At 46.3% G+C, this 16,778-nt stretch overlaps 1 protein-coding gene across 2 annotated transcripts; it reads right to left on the reverse strand.

Moving 5' to 3' along the window:
- Nucleotides 1-709: 709 nt before the first annotated feature.
- Nucleotides 710-4,067, reverse strand: LOC134396772 (uncharacterized). 2 transcript variants are annotated; one of them, XM_063123339.1, is made up of 3 exons: nt 3,185-4,067; nt 2,399-3,058; nt 710-1,135 (listed from the first exon to the last, which is right to left on the reverse strand). In XM_063123339.1, exons 1-3 carry the CDS (start codon nt 3,764-3,766, stop codon nt 710-712), a joined length of 1,668 nt encoding a protein of 555 aa, XP_062979409.1. In that variant the 5' UTR covers nt 3,767-4,067. The 2 variants fall into 2 exon arrangements, with proteins under 2 accessions (XP_062979409.1, XP_062979410.1); XM_063123340.1 differs by lacking the exon at nt 710-1,135 and having other exon boundaries at nt 2,032-3,058; nt 3,185-3,926.
- Nucleotides 4,068-16,778: the final 12,711 nt, after the last annotated feature.

Consider the following 16,778-nt stretch of genomic DNA (forward strand, 5'->3'; position numbering starts at 1 on the left):
GCCAAGGCAGCCCCACCGGCTGGAGGGCCTGAGACCAGGGCCAAGGCAGCCCCAGCAGCAGTGGGGGGGAATGGAAAGGCCAGGAGCAGGCACCTGGAGCCTGCAGCACCTCCCCCTGCAGTGCCTGGGGAACCACACAGCCCACCTGCCAAGCAGCAGCGCAGGGAGTGGCCGAAGCGTAATCCCAAGGAGCGCCAGCCCTACTCCCCATGAAGGGGGGAAGGTAGTATTGAGTGTGGGGTGGGGTGGCTCACCATTCCTCCTACTCCTGCCAGGGACCCTGGCCAAGCACTGCATAGAAGCGCACACACACCTTTAAGCAAAATATATTAGATTTATTTTTTTTTATAAACATTAGAAAATTTGTACTTTTTTATAACAAGAACAAAGAAAAGCTTTATTTTTATGAAAACCATTATTTTCTAAAACATTAATAAAAAAATAAAAACACCACAGTCAGGGGCCTTGCTGCTCGTGAGCATCCTGCCTGCAGGATGTCTTTATGGCCCGGACGTCCCGCTCCAGGCGGGTGACCCTCCATTCCAAGGAGCGCACTGCGAAAGGAAAGATGGTATTAGTGATGTATGCTGCAGCACCCCCCCATGAGCACACCAAACACTAGAGTCACTACTTACTTGTTCTGCGCACCGCCCCCTCTAAGCGGCTGAACGACCGCATGAGGTCTGGAGTGACGGCCACAGCAGCTCCATCACCTGTCACAGAAAAGAAGGGGTGTTGAGGAGGTGAGGGATGGGAGTGGGGAGTGCACAACCAGAACTGTAGTGAGGGAGTGGGTGGGCAGGTGGAATGGTGCACAACCTGGCAGGGAGGAGGCCACATACGTGTTCATTTGGATGCCACTAGACTGATGTGCACCACTCCCTCTCCAATGAATGCAGCCTCTTCCCCAAGCCCCCAAACAGAAGGTGCGTGGAACCAGCACCAACCCCTGCTTGTGGTAGGGCTGTGGACTTACCAGGTGGTGCGGTGGGTGGGCTGCAGGGAGGTTGCTCTGGGGGGGCCGCCTCAGGAGGGGGGCCTCCCTCCCCACTGCCCTCCTCTGCTGGGTGCTGCTCCTCCTCAGCTGCCACAGGCTCCTCCTGGCACACAGCCCGGAGGCGGGCACGTTGAAGCCCTGTGAAGGTAATAGGCAGGTATGCATCAGTTAGTGGGCCAGGACATTCATTGCGCAATGAGATGCCACATTGGAACCCACATTACATGGGCATGGTAAGCAGTTCTAGGGGCCACTGCCTACATGGAACCAGGATGGGGGATGGGCTTTGCACCTGGCTGCCAACATGCATTATACATGGGCTGGGATGGAGAAATGACAAGTTGGCCAAGGCACTGGCATGAGGCTGAGTGCAACCACCACACAGAGGGGCAGGCAATGATTATAGCAGGTGGTGCAGGGCAGCTTCAGCATGGCTGCAGTGTTGGGGGATGGGGCACAGTGATACAAAGGGTACTTACTTGTTGGGCGGCGCTCCTCCCACGAGGGTCGCCCAGCCCGATCCCACAGCTCGTGCAGGAGGGTGTAGAAGGGGGGCTGGGCTCTCCTAGGAGGGCTACCCCGGTAGCACTCCAGAGCCTCAAAGAAGGCCGCCTTTAGGCCTTTAAACTTGCTCCTGCACTGCTCAGCAGTGCGGGAGTAGCCCGCGATGGAGAGGCTCCTTGCAGCCCTCCTGAAAATATCTATAGTCTGGAGGCTGGAGCTCCTCATGAGGCGCTCCGACCTCCCAGACTGCAGGAGGAGCTCAAGGAGCATCTCCATCTCGGGCTCCTGCCAGTAGGCGACCCTCCGAGGCTCCATCTTGACCGGGGTAGGCCTGACGTACGCGCCCCCTGTTGACGTTTTTCGGAACTGCGTACATGCGCAAAGAAGCGGCCGATGCCGATAAGCACGGTTTGCCCTTCGGAGACATACGCTCCCCCTGTTGACGTTTTCCGAGATTGCGGACGTCCGCAAATAAGCGGACGATGGTAAGCACGGTTTGCCCTTCGGGCTACATTTAGGATGATTACACGTTGCGCAGTTTGACTGGAGTTTATTATTATTACTAATTTATATAGCACCATCACTGTAGATGGTGCTGTACAGAGTAAACAGTAAATAACATGCATGTGGGCGTACATAGCATATATATTATTGCATACATGTGGGCGTACATAGCATATATATTATTGCATACATGTGGGCGTACATAGCATATATATTATTGCATACATGTGGGCGTACATAGCCTAGAGTTGATTGCACACAAGTGGGCATACGGCTGTTACTCTGGGGTAAAGGACTGGAAGGACTGCACAGGGGAAGAAGCACAGTCCAATTTTATGAGGCAGGCTGTCAGCGGCGGTTAGCCCACAGGAACTCTCTGACAGCATCCCGCACCTTGTGCCCTTCCCGGGTGTGGCGATTGGCCTCATTGACGTAGGGCTCGCCCAGAGTAGCCAGCTCAACAGAATTGTGCTCCGCCGCCTCCACGAGCATGGCGTGCCCCTTGGTTTCGCAGATGTTGTGCAGGATGACGCAAGCACTGATGACCGAAGGGATGTTTTCTTCGGCCAGCTCCAGGCGCACGCCTATGCTCCGCCACCTCCCCTTGAGGCGGCCGAACGCCTGCTCCACCACAAGACGTGCTCGCCTAAGACAGCGGTTGAAGTGGGCTTGCTGTGGAGTGAGTGCCCCACCATAGGGTTTCATCAACCACTCACGCAAAGGGTACGCGCCATCCGCAATAATGAGGGGTGGAATCTGCTGGCCGTGCAATCTGATTGTTGGATGGGTAGGCACGAAGACACCTGCATCCATCGTCTCACAGAGGCCTGAGTTGGCAAAGACATAGGCATCATGGTTCTTGCCGCTCCATCCTATTTCCACATTGATGAACCGCCCCTTGTGGTCGCAGGTCCCCTGCAGAATCATGGAGTACTCATCCTTCCTGTTTATGTATTCTGAGGCTTGGTGTATCGGAGATTGGAGAGGAATATGGCTGCCATCCACCGCGCCCACACAATGAGGGAACCCCAGCTCCCCAAAACCATGCATGATCTGTGGGGCAGAAAACACAAAGGGCATATTAGTGACAGCGCCATTGTTCCGAAGTTGCGGACCTCCGCAAAAGTGAGTGCCTGTTCCCAGCGCATTCCCCCACCCCATCCCCCATCCCCCACTCACCTCTGCCACGTTCCCAATCTTGACTGTACGAGCTAGGAGGGTCACTTCCATGGCAAAGCACACCTCCAGGACTATTTGTGCCGCCGTAGAGCAGCCTACCCCGAACTGCTCTGCTGTGGTCCTGTAGACGCAAGGGGTAGCCAGCCTCCATAGGGTGATGGCTAGGCGTTTCTCCACTGGGATAGGTCTACGCATGACAGTCAACCTCCTGTCCAGATGCGGCCGCAACTCCTCCACGATTTCAAAAAAGGTGCCCCTGCTCATGCGGAAATGGCTCAGCCATTGCTCATCGTCCCACTCCTTCAGGACAAAGTTCTCCCACCAGTCCTTGCTCCTCGGCCGGGCCCAGAAGCGGCGGCGTGTCTCGCGGACGTAGTCGCCATACGCGGCCAGCATGGCTAGCCTCGTTCGGCAGAGGGCGGCCCGCAGCTTGCTGCGGCGGAGTAGCCACCTCCCCAGTTGTTCCCGCAACTGCCGCCGCCTGGCAGCCACCTGTGCACGGAGGCGCTGATACTCCGACAGAAGCAAGATCAGCATGGCTATGGCCGCGCAAAGATCGTCACGGTCCTCGTCAGGGAGCATAGTTGCCCTCTCTTGGCTATCGTTTCCCGCACAGACGCGCACACACAGCCACCTCTGCTGCCCTGATATGCTGCATCCGGACAATGCGCTTCCGCTGGCGCAGCTGTTTCTGCCAGATGTGGGTTGGCTCCTTGGGATGGGGCAGAGGGCACAGAGGCGATCATCGCCGCCGACACCTCAGAGGCATGATGGGAGATGTAGGCACAGAGTGGCCATGCAGACGATTGACCTCGGGTCATATGACACCCGCCACGACCCCCATCAGGAAGTGAGCGCATCAATGTTGACCCTCAACAGCACCAGCAGCACTTCGGCTGGCACTGGCACTGCCGCCGCTGCCGCCGCCAGGGCCGGCGGCGGCATCGCTGACGGCTGCGCAAGTTTGCGGTCTTTCGGACGTGCGCAAACCGTGCAGCGAGCGAAAAAAAAAGCCGCGGCAATCAGGCCGGTGTGGCTGCGCAACCGTTCTCGCGGCGGCAGCAGCACAACCGGCGCAAACTTCCGCCACAAATCGAAGGCAGGTGTGGATGATGAGGCGTCACGGCTGAACGGGAAAAGCCGCTTTCACCGCTCCTCAACGACGGAACACCCGGTACGTCTAGCAACGCCCTTGGTTTATATTACCCTGCTAGCCCAGCTGAAGTCTGTCTCAGCCAATATTACAGCACTCCATCATTACAGAGTTTGCATCCAGGGTAGTCAATTGTGTATTGCCTTCAGTGTAATGACTCCAAGAGGAACAACGGTTTTCCTTGGTTATAAATGCAATAACTTTGCTGTTTTCTACATTTCCTTTAGAGAAATTGTGCTCTGAAGTTATAGACATGAAGTACCCTGTCTTAAGCTTAGATAGGAAGCTGCCTCATACCACGTTGGACTCTTGGTCCATCTAACCCAGTATTGTTTATAGTGGCCCGAGACACCATAAATCATGGCTTTAACCATGGTACTTAAGCCAAAAAGCCTTAAGCACCGTGGTTAAAGCCATGGTTGAAGGTGTCTTCTGAACAGGGCCAGTGGCTCTCCAGGGTTTCAGACAAGAGCTTTTCCTAGCTCTACCTGGAGATGTCGGGGTTTGAACCTGGGACCTTCTGGATGCAAAGCAGGGGCTCTACCACTTGAGCCCCTCCCCTTATATTTAAGTTTTTTCCCTTCTGTTATGGACCTTGAAAAGGGCGGCTTTTCTCATTGATGGACCCCTGCTTTAAAATGCCCCCCCCCCAAATCATTACAAGAGGCTGCCACCAATCAGGTTAAACCTCCTGATGCACCCAAGTCTGTTCAGCTGCTTTGGAGCTTCCAAGATCTTCTGCCGATGACACGTCCTCCCCCCGCCCCAGCTCTAAGAAAAAAGAAGAAAAAAGAAAGAATATGCTCTGAATTTTCTTGCATGAAGCCCAGAAGACTGAGCACTTAATCAAACCTTGTGAAATATCCTAGGAACACCAGGGCTAGTTGAGCAACCATGCGGTCTTATACGTATGGAAGGTTTTAGTGAGAAACTCCCTTTTAAAGCAATGTGACTAAGGCTGTGTCTCTACAACACCACTTTGCCTCCTGATTCCCACCTCCCAAACCCACAGCATCGCTGCCGCAAAGTGGAATTGAAAGAGTTACATGGCAGGAGTGAGTGCAGGCTATCCAGCCTGGGAAAAATTGCAGCGCCTTTGTCAGATGGTGGAACGAGAAAGCACAAAAAACGTTTTTCATGGCAACTTTGCACAACAACTGTGCTGATACAGTTCATTTAATTTATGTGTTATAGATCTTAACTGCCCTTACTTTTGTTCCCCATTTTTTACATCGCCATGGCAGCCACTATGAGGCTTGTCGAGCCCATCTCTACCCCCTACCCTGCATTCCTATGCTTACCCTGCACTGGGATCCGCCCCTAGGTACGCCCACTTTCTTAACCCAAACCAAAGCCATCACTGACAGATGAAGAAACAATGCGGTGACATTGGAGCAATGAAAAAGATGCAGCAACATGACACTTCACAGGAAAAAAGCCCAATGTGGCTGTGAGTTGGCGGCTGCATCATTTAAACAACAGGGTGCAACTACGCAGCCATGACAGGGTATATAGGGTGTTCAGACAAGCCCTAAATGCCAGATATAAAAAGAAGTTTATTGGCTGGGGGGGGGCGGAGGGCGAGGGAAGAGAAAAGGACAAGGAAGGCACCAAATCACACACACTGAATTCCAAACAAAAATCAGTGCAGTCATTCTCACTTAGCTTTGAGTCCGCCTTGAGTCCCAGTACTGGGGAAAAGGTGGGATATAAATAAATATAATAATAATTAGCTAGTATATTTAGTGTGCAATCCTATGCATGCTTAGAAAGAAAGAAGTCCTACAATTTCCAGCATTCCCCAGCTTGTTAATGCACTTACTAGCTACTTACTTGTCAGATCAAAAGCCATAGTAATAACCCTTTTCAATTTTAAGAACTATAAGGATAGCTATTACAGGGCTCTTTTAGCAGTTCCATTTATTATTATTATTATTATTATTATTATTATTATTATTATTATTATTATTATTATTATTATTATTATTACAAACTGATATATTTGTATTTTAAAATGGTTTCTCCTTATGTTGGGCAATGATGAAATTCACTATCCTAAGTTACAATACGCATGAATCCCCTTGATCTATCTCAAGATCACTAAGCTGGTCAGGATCAGTGCTCAGAAACTGCTAACTGTGCCATCGCTGCACACTACTGTGCACTCCATACCACCTCTCAAGTTCCATTCTGCTTAGCCTCCCAAATAATATTTGACAGCGTTGAGCTTATTTGGCTGGGCGTCTTTGTCCCACCAGCTTCCAACAGTTATAAAAGAATTGGCTCAATGTGAGCAATTTGGTCCTGGCCCAAGATGCCAGGTTTCAAGCCAGCTCTGTCAAGCTTTTATTGTCCCCATTGGCAAGGTGGAATGCCAAACGCCTGGCACCAATGGAATTTATGGCAAGCAAAGCAGTAGTGGGTGTGCTACTCCACAGAGATTAGCCGCCTCATTTTAAGGAAGCATGGAACAGTAAGCAGAAGAATGAAAGGTATCCAAGAAATACAAAAGGAGTGCCATACACTTCTTTTTCAAGGTAACGGCTTATCATTTAGTAAAACCTCAATTTCCCTATTCCCTAAAACGAACAGTGTAAATTTAGCTACAGTTTATTATGCATCTTGGGACTGGCCTAGAGCCAAGTTCTGTGGCAGGGCTGTCGTTTCTCATGGGAACCAGCAAAGCGGTTTTGGTCATCGTACTTTGGCATAAACTCTTTACCGCACAGATGTATATTTTATTCTAAGTTGCATTTTATATCATGAGATGTGGCATGATTGCAGGAGACGGCTGAGAAAAACAGTAAGAATACAGGTGGTTTGGAATAACAGGATTAAAATACAAAAGATTGTTTGGTACTAAAGGGCTGAAGTATGAGGATACAGCTAGTAGAAGAATAAATATTTCCTATTCTTTTATGCGAAGTGTTTGCACATTTGAAGAGAAATGTACCACTATAAAAAGATGCTTTGTATATGTTCTGTTTATGTTCTGTAATTTTTAAGTACTCTGAGGGCAGATCCACACATAGGCTTCAGGATGCCCTGAAGGCGCTTTGGGGCATCCCGAAATCGATGATGTGTACCCTACCTTAAGCATTCCAAGAAGAGGAGGACGAGGAGGAGGCAGCCCCGCATCGCCCCTCGCGGGGACGGGATGAAGAGTTGCCGGGCCCGGTGCCTTCGCCGGGGAATCAGCTGCTGCCCACCTACCCGCCGGCCTCCTTTTGCCGGCGAAAAAGCCACCCGGGCCCACCCGGGCCGGAGAGCTTGGCGGAAGAAGCCGCCGGCGGCTTCCGCCCAGGTCATAGAGCTCGATGCCATGATATGACATAGTTAAATACAAGAGGAAAATAAATTCCATTAACAAGCATCGTGCCCAGTAAAGCCCAGCTGTTGGCCAAAGTTGAGGAAAGGATTGTGCAGCTTGTTCCAATTCTAATTAATAATAATCAAGGTTTAATAAAGCAAGTTGGGAAAAGAATGAAAGTTGTTTTACTGTAAATAACCCTGAATGGAATTGAATGGGAGCAAAGACATTTTACAGAGCAGCAGAAAATGTTCAGCACATATTTCAAGCTCTGCTTCATTCAGAGTTGGACTGGAAACTGGCAGTTTTACCTAAGACAAATTGATGCACTACCTTCAATGTCTTATTGTACTCTCCATGAGTATTATAATAGATCAATTTGTAAACATTTTTATTGGTTATCTAATAGGAGGTGACCAGTGGTCTTAAATGCATTTCTGTGCATGCTGGACAGACTTTGGCTATCTTGTGATAAACACAAAGTGCATTGTTTCTTTGTTGGAACAATATCCTGTTTTTAACAGTGACCTGTAAAGGATATCAGAGAAGGATCACAAAAGAGCAATTGGCTATACATGTCAAGATGATTGGAGATTTTGATGCATAAGGAATAAATTCCAAATGGCACTCATCATGGTGTTGAGCAGTGTGTGAAAGCTACAGGGACAGCACTACAAGGTTTAGTATGTTATGGATGAGAAATCACTGGAGTCACAAAGCATAATGTTAACCCATTGTTTATTTAGTCCATGGTTTGTTGCCCTAGCTAGAGTTTGTCTGACAAACAATAGAACAGATTGTAGTTTGTTTTCTCAGTCTCTGGTTTGTTTCCCTCCTCCTTCACCTTGATTGCAAACCCCGTTAATCTGCTCAAAAGATCTCATTTAATTTAATTTTCATTGTGCCATGCACTCTCTAGCTCGGTCTCACTGCAAAAGTCTCCCATTAAGGTATTTCCATTGGAGTTCTACTGATGAAAATTCTGACCAGCAAAATATCTCAACCTCTGCCATGTGGTATGTGGTTTGGCTCGCTTGCCTGAATTATTTGTGCCTACTTGCTACTTAGTGCAAAGGAAGAAGTGGGTCTCTAAATCATTTTTTTAATAATGCATTTTAACCCATAGACCTTCCTCTTCAATTTGCTTTGATATAATTGGCATGATCTATATTTTGTAATAATTGCTGGTAATTGTTCATTCTTCTTAAATGATCTTTTAAAAAATTGACAGGGTTGCTATTATTATCATCATCATCATCAATCTTCATCATCTCTCTCTCTTTTCTTGCTTGTGGTGGTTTTTCTAGATGAACATAATGAGCTTTGCCAAGTCATGCTGACTTTTACTGATTCAGAAACTTCCTGACTATTGGACATGCTTTTTTCAAGTATGACTGCTTTCTGGATGTTAGTGTGGATGTATTTAGATAGGCCTAGTTTCTGAAGGTTTTCTGGGGTGGGTGAGGGTGGAATTGATGTGATGCTGGTGACTGCTGTGACTAATAGAATAATTATATCTTTTTCCTGTTGCCATAGTTCTTTAACTTCCATCGCCAGTGGTGTATATTTTCCTCTTCCTTTTCAGCAACATTTTTGTCCTTAGGTATTGCTATGTCAGTGAGGTAGGTGTATTTTTTTCTTTTTTGTTTATGACTGTTATGGCTGGTCGATTGCAAAATATTGTCTTGTCCCAGAATTGTTCTCTCCCAGCAAGATAATATATGAGTGCATAGCGTGGCTTGGCTTGGCTTAACTTGTTTGAGTGTGCCTGGATCTCCTAGGCTTTGAAAGCATCTTTCTGGAGAGCACCTGCTGGTTGCATGTTCCACGAGGCCAGGTTCTGGTGAGTGCATAGTTGTCCTTTACAGGTGATGCTTGCACTTGCTAGAGTAGGGTGAACAAATATGAAGAGTCTACGTGGAGGCAGTGACAGACTTTGTATTTCTGGGCTCAAAGATTACTGCGGACGCTGACTGCAGCCAGGAAATCAGAAGACGTTTACTTCTTGGGAGGAGAGCAATGACAAATCTCGATAAAATAATTAAGAGCAGAGACACCACACTGACAACAAAGGTCCGCATAATTAAAGCAATGGTATTCCCCGTAGTAACCTATGGCTGCGAGAGCTGGACCATAAGGAAAGGTGAGCGAAGGAAGATAGATGCTTTTGAACTGTGGTGTTGGAGGAAAATTCTGAGAGTGCCTTGGACTGCAAGAAGATCAAACCAGTCCATACTCCAGGAAATAAAGCCAGACTGCTCACTTCAGGGAATGATACTAAAGGCAAAACTGAAGTACTTTGGCCACATAATGAGAAGACAGGATACCCTGGAGAAGATGCTGATGCTAGGGAAAGTGGAAGGCAAAAGGAAGAGGGGCCGACCAAGGGCAAGATGGATGGATGATATTCTGGAGCTGACAGACTTGACCTTGGGGGACCTAGGGGTGGCGTCAGTCGACAGAAAGCTCTGGCGTGGGCTGGCCCATGAAGTCACAAAGAGTCAGAAGCGACTGAATGAATAAACAACAAGAAAAGTATTTTATACTCTTTCGGAATGCTAGTTTGCTAGTTTGTTGTACTAGATTTTTCTGCACTTGCCAGCTGCTTCATTTGTTCAATGGTAGCAGTATGCTGATATATTGAATGTCTCACTTCTTTATTTTAATTTATTTATTTATTTATTTATTTATTTATTTATTTATTACATTTCTATACCGCCCAATAGCCGGAGCTCTCTGGGCGGTTCACAGTGATTTTTTAGTGATTTTTTAACATTATTTTTTAACATTATTTCAGTGATTTTTTAACATTAAGATGTTATGTACAACAGGTGTTTTCTTAATTGTGTGCTGTAAAATCAGACATGTGACTAAAGCTATGTTCAGGTGGGCATGCTCCCTTGGGGCTTGACATGGCCCCCTGGGGGCCAACTATGTTGGTGGGAATGCTCCCTTGGGGTGGCCATGTTGTCCTCCATTTTGGTTTCCAAAATATGGTCACCCTAGATTATTGTTTGTTAATATTTATAGCTGGGGCCTGGATCAAGTAAAGTCATTATTGATTGACTCTGATTGACTATGAAACATCAAATTCTGATTGGCTGAGAGTTCTAGCTAGATGAAAAAGTTTATAGTTAGAAACAAGGATGTCTGTCATCAGTAAATCTTGCCCTTTTGAGGCCCGACAGATTTCCTAAGCCTTTGCAAGCTGAGAATTGGGCTTGTTCCTGAAATCTGGGAATCTTTTGGGGGAGGTTAATTAAATTAAAGCCAAAATTTGCAGAAATTGGTATTTATCAGGGAACCCCCTCCCCCCCAAAAGTTCCCTTCCTCCCTCCCTGCTGCCATCGCCCCGGCACACAACCTTCCCTCTCTCCCTGACAGTGCCACCTTCAGTCAGCAGAGCCCACCAACTTTCCTTTCTACATGGGGGGAGGGTCCTCTGGGCTGGGGCGGCAGGGAGAGAAGGAGGGTTGCATAGCAATGGGTGTTGGTGGGGAGGGAGGAAAGAAAGAAAGAAAAAAGAAAAGTTATAAGCTGCCCTGACTCTATGCAATCAAGTTGGACCAGCTCGCAGGTAGGGGAGGGGATGTCTGAGGGGCTGAGTTACTGAAAGCTTGTTGAACACCACTCCCCAGATGAATTCCTCCAACATCTGTGATTGGAGAGAGGCTGTTGATATGTGTGGTATGAGAGGACGACAAGGGAAAAGCTGAGGAGAAGGTGGGTAGCTGATGCCTAATATCAGTATTCCCTTACACACAAATACCTTTTTAATAAACAACCTGTTCAATAGTTCATACTGTCTCTCGTGCTGGTGTTCACCTCACACCTAAGTCTCTTTATAGCAGGCTACTTGGATGTTTTAGTATTCCAAGAAATTGTAGCACTCTGAGTTATATTAGCAGGGAGTTTTTTTAGGACCTGAAATATAAACATTTTTAAAAAAAATCTAAACATGTTTTTTTAAGGAAATAAAAGTGGGGTAAAGGTGTGGTTTTCCTCATAACGATGCAATGCAGCTGAAAGCAAAATATACATGCCCAGGAATGACAAATGGTTTAGGCAGCCTTAGAATGACAAGTCATAAATTTGTTTCATCATCATGGTTTTCTGTTGAAATTTCATTATTTAAAATTAGGAAATAGAAGCTGTTACCAAATGTATTCTTGTTTGTGTAGACATGTGTATATCCTGTTCATATTCTTGTGGACACAAAACCGCTAAACTCAACAGGGGCCTTTAGAGCATCTATGGTTAAGAGGAGACCTACACACACACACACACACACACACGAGGATAACACCACTTGGCACATTTACTTGATTATAAACAAGAATCTGAAATGCACAAGTTGATTTTGGTGAAATTAACTTGGTAGAGCAGCATCACATTAAACACAACCATAATAATGATAATGAACCCACAAGACTTCTTGGAGAACTGTACTTTGCATAGCGAAAGTAAGCTACATCTCATCAAGGACTGTTCCTGAAACCCAAAACAACACTGCAGACATGAGTGAATAGTCCATTGTGCAAGAGAGAGAGAGTGGTGGATAGGGTGAGAGCACAAGGAATAGGTGATGTGGAGTCCCTAACACTCATGAGAGTAGGGAAAGAGAGGTGAGGTCAGGAGAGAATTGGAAGTGGATTATTCCATGTCCTGCATTCTGGGATGATCGAAAAGAGATCCTGGCCCTCCTCTGTGTGACAACCTTTTAAGTATTTGAAGAGTGCTATCATGTCTCCCCTCAATCTTCTCTTCTCCAGGCTAAACATGCCCAGTTCTTTCAGTCTGTCCTCATTGGGCCTTGTTTCCAGACCCCTGATCATCTTTGTTGCCCTCCTCTGAACCCCCTCCAGCTTGTCTGCATCCTTCTTGAAGTGAGGTGCTCAGAACTGGATACAATACCCGAGGCCTAACTAATGTTGAATAGAGGGAAACCAGTCCCTTGCATGATTTGGAAGCTATACTTCTGTTAATGTATCCCAAAATAGCATTTGCATTTTTTGCAGCCACATCACACTGTTGGCTCATATTCAGCTTGTGATCTACAACAATTCTAAGATCCTTCTCAATTGTAGAAGGATCTTAGCTTAGCTGTGCATTTGGTTTCTTTTTCGTAGGTGTAGAATTTGGCATTTATCCCTATTAAATTTCATTCTGTTCTTTTCAGCCCAGCGCTCCGGCCTATCAAGATCATGTTGAAGTTTGCTTCTGTCTTCCCACCCAATTTTGTGTCATCTGCAAATTTGATAAGCGTTCCCTGCACCTCCTCATCCAAGTCATTAATAAAAATGTTGAAGAGCACTGGGCCCAGGACTGAGCCTTGTGGTACCCCGCTTGTTACCTCCCCGCAGTTTGAGAAGGTTCCATTGATAAGTACTCTTTGAGTCTGATTCTGTAGCCAACTGTGGTTCCACCTAATAGTTGTTGCAGCTAACTCTATTATTATTATTATTATTATTATTATTATTATTATTATTATTATTATTATTATTATTTACATTTGTATACGGCCCCATAGTTGAGGCTGAAGCCCTTTCCTGCAGACTGGATATTGGGGAGCGTTACGACTCCAGCTGAAGCATCGCTGGAAAGCTGTATCTCTTAAAAAGAGGCTTGTGCTTCCTAGTAGGGGAGACACATTCTTATCTGGCCAAGCTGTTGCCATTTTGGGAAAAGGACTGAGCTAAAGGAAGAGTAGAATTTCAGTATCCCATTTTACTCTGAGAGCCCCAGCCTTTCACAGCGGGATACTGGCATTTGCCTTGCCAGGGAAGGACTGGCCCACAGATCAGGCACAGGAGCCTCAGTTTCAGTGGATCTATTGAAAGCATGTCTAAGTCTTGATCCAATCCATAATTTAAACCATTAACACATGTTGGTAAAGGATTGTTTGTGATGTAACAAACCACAGGCAACAACAAGAAAATGGAGGAAAAATTCTAATCCTGATGTGTGGTGCAGATGTTCCCCCTTCTTTCCACCTTCATGGTGCAGGTTGCATGCAGAAGGTTCCAGGTTAACCCATGGCATCTCCAGTTAAAGGAACCAGTAGCAGGTGATGGGAACAGTTCCTGGATTTCTGGGCTTGGTACACAAATGCAAGCCAAGTTGGTGCCACAGGAATTCAGCGAGCTCAGAAAGGGCTGGATTTCCTGGTGGTGGACATCCTTGGACTAATCTACACCAAGCAGGATACAGCAGTATGAAAGTGGTATGAAAGCAGCATATGGTATGTGTCAACGAACCCCAACAGTTGTCAGTGCACCAATACCACTATAAAGCGGTAGTGCGGCTCCTGCCTTTTATATACCACTTTTATACCGCTTTCATAGTGCAATATCCTGCTTGGTGTAGATTAGGCTCTTGAAGCTGGTAACCTTGCTACTGGAAACCTTTGCATTTTATACCCTTTAACACAAAAGGGAAGACATCCCACTTAGTAGGATTACACTTGGAAAATGATTTTTTTAAGGGTTAGAAATGGCAGTATTTGTCTTTAGACAAAAGGACTTGATTGGTCTTCTGGAAAAAACAACAACACTATTTTTGACACAAAAGGAGTACTTACTGCATATTGATATCCCAATGAGGCATATTGAGGAGACCTAGGGGGTGTCTATACCAGCCGTTTATTCCAAGATTGTACCACAGTCATCACTAACGGGCCACATGACACTCACTTGCTCCCATGGTGATCTTGGCTCCACTTCTCAGTTTTTCCAGAATATCCCTGCTTGCTTTTGTCACGGTTTTTCCAGCTCTCTCACATCCAGTATGAGCAATGTTTTCAGTGTACCCCCCTTTTGCTAAGGTCATTGATGTTTGCCGCAAGTTCTGGGATCAGGAAATAGCCAATTAGCTGTGAGGGACATGTGCATGGGTATCAGCATGTTTTATCACTGAGGTTGTTTTTTAACAAAACAACAACAAACGTATCTCTGTGCAGGAGCGCATATTTGACGGAGTTCCTATCCCTCCATGTGTTGCTGTGTATCTGCACTGGTGCACATCCCTCATGAGTAATTAAAAAAAATCCTGTGCCCTATATCCATCTTTCTAGCCACGGCCACTTCTACCGATACACATGCGGCACTGCCGTAATGGGGCACACGTGCTCCCACAATGGCACTCCTGTCATTGCAGGAAACTTCGCTCGGGCGTGACCCATGAGTGTCGATCATGGAAGCGGCAAAACTCGCAATCACCCCTCCTCTGTTGCGAAAGAGCTGTAGGTGTAGACAGGGCCTGTGTCATAACACTTGCCAGTATTCCAGAATGAATTCACTCTTTCTGTGAGACATGCACACCTTGGTCAATTTTTATCCCCTTCATTTTCTTTGTGGCACCGGCACATTTGCAAATTTGATTAGAATCTGATGATGCCCCATCTAGCCTTGCATACCTGACAGGGCATATCCCTTTTTCCACCCTTAGTCTGAATCGATGCTGCCTCCGCATTGCCCTGGATACTTAGCATCTCTGGCCTTGAGAAGTGTAGGCATGATTATATAAATAATATTCCCTCCCTTCCCTAATATCCATCTAGTCCAGGATGCTTTCTGTATTTTGTTATTCCCATCTTAGTCAATTTGGCACCCTCACTCACTTATTTCTCCTCCTGAAATGGTCATTGCAATCTTTCATCATCATCATCATCATCATCATCATCATCATCATCATAAATCTACTGCTCCTCCCTTTCCCATCTGAGTGCACACCCGGATTTCAGCATGCTTGTTATTGCTCTGAAGTGTGTGTAAGTCTCCCATAAAGCTAATCACCCATCCCTCTACTCCTTTGCACCTATGGGATGGGAGGGTGCGCATCATGCCCAAAGGAAAGGAAAATATATCTGAAGCTAAACGACTTCAAAGGCATTCATGAGATGTCATGCAAAGAAGAAGGAGAAGATCCATACATTTTCTACAACATCAGTATCAACTTTGGAGGATTGGAGTACTATCTTATGCTGCCTGTGTGCTATTGGGACTCACTGCTAGTGCAACAAGAAGCTAGCAGTCCTAAAGCAACCTGAAAGAGTAGAAATGTGAGCTTCACTGACCAGTCCTGACCTAGAAATGAATGTTACCACTTATTTCCAGGGATACATTTGGAAGTGCTAGTCCCTGTAGCACTAGTAGTGAGTCCTGTAGGTGCAACAAAACTAGAGGAGGTACAGTGGTAATTAGGATATTGCCCTTTATCTCCCCAGAGAGAGTGAGGAATTAGAGACAAGTGGGAAATCGAGAGTTGATGTTACCAGGTGTCTTACTCTGCAATACTCAATAGTATCCAACAAGAGCCTGGCATACCAGCCCCACCAGTCCAGGGGGTCAACCACCCCCTTCCCGAAACACATGTTTTTGTGCATGTCAGGGTTTGCCTCTGGAAGCATAATATTGCAGCCACACATGGCAGGTGCCACGCGCGGACCTTGGCTGTGCACGCAAGGACCAGGACCCAGTGGGACTGGCCATGCATACATGGCCTCTATTGTATTAGCTGGAAAACCAACCAGCATCCACAATAAATAAAATTAAAATAAGTGGCATACAAACTTGCAGAAAGAACTGTGGTGGTGTGACAGCCTGAAAATCGTCAGAGTTTACATCCTCCTGGGGATTAATAAAACTCAGGCCCTTCTTTCAGTCAGCAAAATATGAAATCCATTAATGATGTGTTTTTAATTTCTTGGGTTCTTGGAAACTCTTGCATAAAGGATATTAATGATGATGGTTTAATGATTTATATTGATATTCCACCCTAATTCATTCACTTTCTCCATTTTATACAGCTGAAAATACAGCCCTGTACCAAAGCCCACAATCTGTATTAAACTACTACCATCTATTCTCAGTTCTCATCTGTTCTTTCTTACAGGAGAATCATTCCAACTAAGTTACACAATATCACCCCATCATTTCAGCAGTTGACTAATCATCCACTGCTTCCCAGAATGAAGTACCAAGAACTTGTTGACTGTGATATTGTGATATTGATTCAATGACTGGAACAACTTATTGACTGAAAGCAAAAGCCCAATAGTAGTGTTAAATATCTGGTGAAAAAGTGCTGAGCAATATTTAATATGTATCACCTGTGATGAGAATAAGAAGACC

Source organism: Elgaria multicarinata, chromosome 3 (assembly GCF_023053635.1).
Source record: "Elgaria multicarinata webbii isolate HBS135686 ecotype San Diego chromosome 3, rElgMul1.1.pri, whole genome shotgun sequence".
Classification (NCBI taxonomy): domain Eukaryota; kingdom Metazoa; phylum Chordata; class Lepidosauria; order Squamata; family Anguidae; genus Elgaria; species Elgaria multicarinata.